Raw genomic sequence first — 8,499 nt, forward strand, 5'->3', positions numbered from 1 at the left:
AAATCCATGGTCTCTGGGTTCTGCTCATGCGTGTGTATGTATGTATTCGCTGCATCAGCAAACCCCCTCTCCCCCCCCCAAAAAAAAAACTAAAGTTTTGCAGCGATTTACCTTGAACGACCAAGGTTGCTGTTGTTTGTCAATAGCAACGTTCGGTAATAGCGGTCACGTCTAAAATTAAATACATCATATGATTCGGAAACAAACGGAACAAACTGACGATGTTTGAATGTCAGCATCGCGACGACGCTTGTTGTGTGGACCGTGTTTGGAGACGTGTACCTGTTTTAAGCCTTTGCGTGTGTGTGTGTGTGTGTGTGTGTGTGTGTGTGTGTGTGTGTGTGTGTGTGCGTGTGTGCGTGCGCGTGCGCGTGTGTTTGTGTGCGCGTACGTGTGCGTGCGTGCGCGTGTCTACAGTGAGACATTGACGGAGGATCTCATTGAAATAACTGCTGTCCCGTGAGACCAACTACAAAAACGGGGGAAGGGGTGCAGACTACGAGAGTCCAGGGAATCATTTAGGGGGTGTGTGTGTGTGCGTGTGTGTGTGTGTGTGTGCGTGTGCGTGTGTGTGTGTGTGTGCGTGTGCGTGTGCGTGTGATTCATCCTTTGTGATGGTGGTGGCTAACCTTGCCATGTCCTGCCACGCGTGACGGGGTCACCAAGAACTCAGACAGGACTCCACTGTCCTCTGTGTGAGTGTGTGTGTGCGTGCGCATGTGTGTGTGTGCGTGTGTGTGTGCATGTGCATGTGCGTGCGTGTGTGAGTGTGCGCAGAACGTCAAGAATAGCCACAATTGTGTGCATCTTTGTGCTTGTGTGTGCACGTGAGGAGATGGAAGGGAGGGAGAAAAAGCGAGATTGTGTGTGTGTGTGTGTGTGTGTGAGAGAGAGAGAGAGAGAGAGAGAGTGTCCTGGCCAGGTTGTTTAGTGTCTTTGTGTGATCTTGCCCCCGGGAGAGAGAGAGAGGGCAGAAAATAGCATGAAACACTCCTGTATAGGTGTGCGTGCGTGCGTCTGCCATTGTTCTCAACACACAGAGAACAGTGCAGAGAGATAATTTTCAAGACTGTTATTGCCAGTAAGACACTATAGTTGCCTATATTTCTTAACAACGTGTAGCAGCTCAAAAACCATTAAGTATATGTGGCGCACCGTGCCGCCAGAGCGCAAGTCTCCCCCAGTATCTCTGTTATGTTCTATACTTGTTTTGATGTCCTGCTTATCTAGATATTGTATTTCTATGTTCTTGTTCTAAGTTGTTTTGGTTCTATATGTTCCCCAGGTGTTTCTCATGTGTAATCAGCCCTCATGTGTGTATTAGTCTTGTTCGCCAGTCAGTCATTGTTTGGTGTCAGTTCATCGTGTTAGTTTTGAGTTTGTATTATCTGTCTCTGTTCACCTCTATTCACCCATTTTGACCTGAGGACGATTCTAAATGTCTTCTAAATCATGACAGTTTTCTGAAAAACCATATGTTTCTGTGTCATGTGGTTCTCAAGGACCCCCATAAATATATTATGTAATTGGCCCGCCGACCCCCATCTGAAAATATGTTGTTCCAGGGACCCCCCCAGAAGCAAAGATTTGAGTTAAAAACCTTGAATATATATTCAAAGATTTGAGGCACATTTTCACGTTTTCTTTCAAAAATAGCATACCTACGACTCGAGTGCCGCGCTACGAGCTTGTAGATCTGCTATTTTTCAATAGCTAAAGAATAACATAGTATAACATAGGCTATAGGGTCCTCACCTCACCAGAACGTGACAAAAATAAAATAATTTGGATTTGGATGTGCGATGTCTTCTTGGCATGTACAAATGCTTTGACATTGATCCATTGGTGAGATATACTGTAGTTCTGGACAGACACACAGACTGGGGCACGCACGCACGCACACACACACGCACGCACACACACACACACACACACACACACACACACACACACACACACACAGGCTGAAGGCTTGTAAGTTGTTATGGATCATTCACAGCTGTTCACCTGCTATTGTGAGGAACGGTGTGTCGTTTATGATTGTGCTTTTGTGTGTCTGTGTGTGTGTGTGTCTGTGTGTTAGTTAGTTGATTTGACTCCTAATCTAGAGTGCCAAGCACGGAGGCATTGGGTCCCATTTTTACAGTCTTTGGTATGACCCGGCCGGGAATCAAACCCCCGACCTCCCAGTTTCAGGGCGGACACTCTGACCACAAGGCCACTGACTGGCTTTAACAACCTGCCAGAATCTTAACCATACCAATCATGGTTTAGAAAACAAGGCCAAATAAGGAACTACACTTTGGCAACTATGATTGATTTGAAACCGTTTCAGCGCTAGCGTTTATTGAAAAATTAGGATCTAATTCAAGCCAGCCTTTTTTCCAGTCGAGCTCTTATTTTGAAAAGCCACAGTTCCAGTCTCCCGGAAGTAGATTATCCTATAGGACGCTCAACGGAGCCGAGACAGGCCTTGTTTACAATATGAATCCAAACCAGGGCACTGGAAACACACACACACACACACACACACACACACACACACATACACCTGCGAGTTCAGTTGAGAAAAGGGAAGTAAGGTTGAGCCGGGTGGTTAAACTGCATGCTCATGTTGTACAATATACGCACGCACGCACTTACACGCGGACACACACACACACACACACAAAGTACACACACACACACACACACACACACACACACACACACACACACACACACACACACACACACACACACACACACAAAGTACACACACACACATACACACACACACACACACACACACACACACACACACACACACACACACACACACACACACACACACAAAGTACACTTCACCCACATGTTATGTGACCTAATTCGGTTACAGTTATGCTGCTCTGAAATAGAAAGACATTGTCCTCGTACTGTACCTGTCTGTCCTCTTACCGTACCTGTCTGTCTTCTTACTGTACTGGTCTCCCTTCCTACTGTCTTTCCTATCCCCCTGCCTGCCTGCCTGCCTGCCTGCCTGCCTGCCTGCCTGCCTGCCTGCCTGTCTGTCTGTCTGTCTGTCTGTCTGTCTGTCTGTCTGTCTGTCTGTCTGTCTGTCTGTCTGTCTGTCTGTCTGTCTGTCTGTCTGTCTGTCAGTGTTTCCTTACATTGTCGTCTCTCATTAGACCGCTGCCTGTCTGTTGTGGGACGGCAACACCTGTTCCTATAAGTTAACACACGCACGCACGCACGCACGCACGCACAGAGACCCTCACCGCTCCATTCGGGCTCATTTCATACATTCTTGGAGTGAAAGGAACACGGAGGAGACTTATATACCGTGCTGCTATAAATAGGAGCACACAGACGCATAGATGACCCCGTGGTATATAATGATGTGACCGTTTATGTTTTTAACATTAGATAAGAGTTGGGAATAGAGAGGGGGGGGGGGGGGTAGGGGTGTCTCCGTCGTCTGTCAAGGACAGCCTTCCCCCTCAGCCATGTTTGACTGCATGGCGCATTTCATCGTTCGTATAATGTCCCCCTTCCTCTCTCTCTCTCTCTCTCTCTCTCTCTCTCTCTCTCTCTCTCTTTCTAACCCTTTAAGATCTGAGGACGCGTCTGTGTCACCTTATAGCTTTTAACCACTTTTTGAAACTTGAGCCTTTGAAAAATACCAGATCTATATACGAGCTTGTAGATCTGCTATTTTTTGAAGAATCTTGAAAATGTAATGGCGTAAATCTTTGAATACACATTCCCAGGAACAACATATTTTCAGATGGGGGTCGGCGGGCCAAATACCTATAATTGTTGTCGGACATGAAATAGTTTGAGAACCGCTGACACAGAGAGAAACGGTTTTCAGAAAGCTGTCAGGATTTAGAAGACATTTGTATAGAATCTGGTCCCATCGCAGCTCTTCATGGATTAATCTGTTCTGCACATCTCTTTCTGTTTTCCGTCGCTCTCTGACTCTCTCTCCCTCCCTCTCTCTCTCTCTCTCTCTCTCTCTCTCTCTCTCTCTCTCTCCCCCCCAGGTCCCGGATCGCTTCCTGGAGGTGGCCCAGGTGACCCTGCGCGAGTTCTTCAACGCCATCGTGGCGGGCAAGGACGTGGACCCGTCGTGGAAGAAGGCCATCTACAAGGTCATCTGCAAGCTGGACAGCGACATGCCCGACGTCTTCAAGTCCCCCAACTGCCTGCAGGAGCTCCTCCACGACTGAATCCTCCCCACCTCCCCCTCCCCCCCCCCTCCCGCGTGCACGCGGGCCGCCTATAGCAGCCCCGGACGGACGAGACGTTTTCCGATTGGCCGCGAGGAAGACGAAGTGGGAGGAGAGAGGAGGAGGAGGAGGAGGAAGAAGAGGAGTCGTGCCAAAAGGACGGAGAGACTGACGTCGTCGTCGTCTCGGCCCCCCAAGGAGGCGTGGCCATCGGATGACGTGCGGACTCGGAGGCGTTGAGGCGGTGCACGGCGAGGGGCCGAGGGGGGGGGGGGGGGGGGGTTGGGGTGTGCGGGGGGGTGGGGCGGTGTGGGAGGGGCCGAGGGGGTTAACGTATTTTATGTTTTTCTTGCTTCTTTTTTTTTTTTTTGTACTTTCTTTCGGTCAGAACGACTTTCAAAGAAGTTAAAAAATATATATAAAAACGCCCCCCCCCCCCCCCGAGATGTTTTATAATGAGAAACATATTCCTGGATGGAAGGACGCAGGGTGGTGGAGGAGGAGAGAGAGAGAGAGAGAGAGACTCCAACTGGAACTCACGAGGAAAAGGAAACACGAAAGAGTGAACGAGAGAGAGAGAGGGAGGGGCAGAGTGATGGGGGGGACGGGGACGACGACGACGCGTCGGGAGACTTTTATGAAGGGGAAGGAGAAAAGAGATGGAAGATCTTTTTTACACTCCCCCCCCCCTCCCCCACCTTCTTGTTCTACTTCTTGCACTTATAAGGACAAGCACCCCCCCCCCCCCCCCTTCTCCTCTCCCTATAACTGCGTATATAATCCTCCGGTTTTGTCTGAAGGAACAAGTACTGCAGGCGATGAAGACATTGATTAGATGATCTCTCTCTCTCTCATCTGACTCGGGACGGGAGGTGAATAAAGGGGAAAAAAGGAAGAGGAAAAGGGGGGGGGGGAATTAATGGAAGAAAAAGCACAACAGAAGATAATATATGAATACTTTTTTATTGTTGATGTTTTTAGGTTTCTCAGAACTTTAGTTTTTTTCTCCCCAAAAAAACTAAGAAAAGTCTTGTTGCTGTAATTTTGTTCTCCTCTCTCTCTCTCTCTCTCTCTCTCTCTCTCCTTTATATATCTGAGTTCTAAACAGCCTCTCTTATGCGAATCCCTGCTTGTGTGCATGCATGGTGCACACACACACACACACACCGCACACGTGCACGCGCATGTGCACACACACACACACACACACGCACACGCACACACACACACACACACACACACACACACACACACACACACACACACACACACACACACGGACACATACAAGTCTCTGTGGAACAGGAAAGCACAGCAGCGTCGCCAAGACGCTTCATCCTTTGATTCCTTAAAGGTTTCATGACATTCATTTTCATTCATTTTTATTTTTGCGTTTTTATTTATGACCTCAATTACACCCCCAAAAAACTGAACTTTGAACATTCAGGTGGATTTTCCGTGGTCCGGAGTTTTCTCTGGGGTTTGGAAGCCTTTTGAGCTGCAATGGAAACAGGGCAAAACAGCGAAAACAGTGACATCTGCTGGCAAATCCCATTGACATATGGGATTTGAAGGCTGTGACATCACAAACAGCAGGAAAATCAGAGCACTTGTTTGAGACAGAAACCCCCCAGACCACAGAAAATCTACTGAATGTTAAAAGTTCAGGGGTTTTTTTGGGTGCAATTGAGCCCAGGAAACCTAAAAAATAATTAAGAAATATCACAAAAACATTTTTTTTAAAATGTCACAATCCCTTTAAAAAAGAAAAAAAAAAGTAAAAAAAAGAAACAGGTTGTTTACTTTATCCCTCGTTCTTCCTTCACTTCCTACTTCTCTCTTCTTCTTCTTCTTCTTGTACTGATACTGGCTGGGTGTGTTCGTTTTGACTGTGTGGTTCGCCCCACCCCGTCCTCTTGGCCTATAATATGTTTTGCGGGAACCCCTATAAAGCAACATGTGGGAGGAGGTTGTTATGATGATGAAGCGTCCCTTAACCTGTCATACTTTAGCTGTTGGAAAAATATAGCTATTTTTATTTTAAACGTCGTGAAAATGTGACTCAAATCTTTGAATATATATATTCTTTCAGAGTGTACGTTTTTCACTCAAATCTTTGCTTCTGTGGGGGGGGGAAAGGGGGGGTTATGGCCAATTACAGTAGGCCTACATATAGTTTTTGGGGGTCCTTGACATGAAAAACTTTGAGAACCGCACTGACTTAGAACTATTTTTTCAGAAAACTGTCATGATTTGGAAGACATTTTGTCGAATCTGTTCTCAGTCCTAAATGGGTTAAGGTTATGAAAGACTTGTCCCTTTTTGTCTTTAAAATGCAAGGTTGTCATCTTATATACAACTGAAACTCATAAAGAAGAAAAAGAAAATCCGTTTAACTCAACGCAACTGTAATCGCATCATCGTCTGTGGCTAAACTCATCCTGAGGCATTTTGTATAACGTTGAAGGTTAAGCAGAAAAATGCTTACCTGGGCATTGCGAGGGAAATATTGCCCCCCGAGAGAGAGAGACGTTTCAGCTTCGCCGGTTTCAGGCTTCGCTGTGTCTACATGTGTTTCAAGTCAGTGAACATACAGTATATACTGTAGGTCAGTGGTTCCCAAACTTTTTCATCTCAAGGACCCCCAAATTGACACTAATAATTAGCCCTGCGGACCCCCATTCGAAGAGATGTGCCATGGAGGGACCCCCATAAGAGAAGACTCTGGCTGTGATTTTCACCGATTTTCCTTTCAAGGGCCCCCCCGGTTTGAACTGATATGGCTATACGGCCCCCCCATTTAATGGCATTTCTATCTCTGGGGACCCCCAATTTATATTGTATAATCAAAGTTAATTTAACTCTGAGAGTGTACAAATGGAAATTTGTACACTCTCAGAGTTACAGACCCATAAGGGTCCATTTGGTTCCATTTGTACACTCTCTGAGTTACAGACCCATAAGGGTCCATTTGGTTCCATTTGTACACTCTGAGTTACAGACCCATAAGGGTCCATTTGGTTCCATTTGTACACTCTCTGAGTTACAGACCCATAAGGGTCCATTTGGTTCCATTCGTACACTCTCTGAGTTACAGACCCATAAGGGTCCATTTGGTTCCATTCGTACACTCTCAGAGTTACAGACCCATAAGGGTCCATTTGGTTCCATTTGTACACTATCAGAGTTACAGACCCATAAGGGTCCATTTGGTTCCATTTGTACACTCTCAGAGTTACAGACCCATAAGGGTCCATTTCGTTCCAAACTATCATTTATCTGGGCACCCCCTGGAACTCCCTCAAGGACCCCCAATCCTGACCTCGCGTTAGAGGTAATTTTGTCCATCCATCCGTCCATCTTCAACCGCAGAGGTCATTTTGTGATACTGCTATACAGTATGTGAATCCAGAATGAATGCTTAGTAAAATAAGAATAAAGAAAAGGGACAGAGCCCCCCCCAACCCCCTCCCCCTGTTCAACATCATATTGCATCTGTGTCATTTTAGATTGGAGCTAAAAAGAAAAGCTTGATTTTATACTTTGGCTTTATACCTGGCTATTCAAAAATGGGAGATATACAATCTCATATAGCGCGAGCTTGTAAAGCTCACGCTCAAAATGTTGCAAACATTTTTGTTCACGGATATATATATATATATATATATACTGTATATTCTTATAAAGCGAATAACGTTAAAGTAAAATATTTTGACATGGGTTTCGTCCGGCCAGAAACAAAGAAAAAGTCTGAGCACCACTGACATGGGATTTTGACGCTTATGTGTTCCGCTGTATCGTATATGACGATCAAGGATGGCGTTCGTTTACCAAAAAGCACAAAACGTGAGGAAAAGGAGAAAATAATTGTCTGCCCCTGAACGACGGCAAGGATACATCAATCAAACTTTATTTACAGCCGAAGCCAATAAAAGACTGCATACAAACAATGAAAAGATGCAGGAGTTCATACAAAGAACTCTAAAAAGCTCTCAAAGAATCTATATAAGAGGCACACTTATACCAGTGTTTCAGTGTGTGATCGGTATCTCACCTCGGATTGGTCGACACATTAAAGACCTCATTATGAGACCCATCAAGTCTACATTTAAAACATATATACACTATGGTAACAACTAAAATGACACAGCTTTCTATGCTGTCGGGAGGAAACCTCATAACTCCATTTTTGAGGTTTTAGATTTCTTTTGGGGGGCATAAATCAGTGCTTTGGACAAAACCTCTTAACTCCATTGGACCCTCAAAATGTCTGCTAATAGGGGGTCTC

At 45.7% G+C, this 8,499-nt stretch overlaps 1 protein-coding gene across 1 annotated transcript in view; it reads left to right on the forward strand.

Moving 5' to 3' along the window:
• Window positions 1-4,211, forward strand: part of prox1a (prospero homeobox 1a) — a gene marked incomplete at both ends in the record, with an annotated part of 56,809 nt that extends 52,598 nt beyond the window's left edge. The window contains one exon of the mRNA XM_083758926.1: window positions 4,026-4,211. Within this exon, the coding sequence (XP_083615052.1) occupies window positions 4,026-4,211 (186 nt within the window). The remainder of the gene's footprint in view (window positions 1-4,025) is intronic.
• Between the last annotated feature and the right edge of the window lie 4,288 nt (window positions 4,212-8,499).

This window comes from Protomyctophum parallelum, assembly GCF_964188405.1.
Source record: "Protomyctophum parallelum genome assembly, chromosome: 23".
NCBI classification, from domain to species: domain Eukaryota; kingdom Metazoa; phylum Chordata; class Actinopteri; order Myctophiformes; family Myctophidae; genus Protomyctophum; species Protomyctophum parallelum.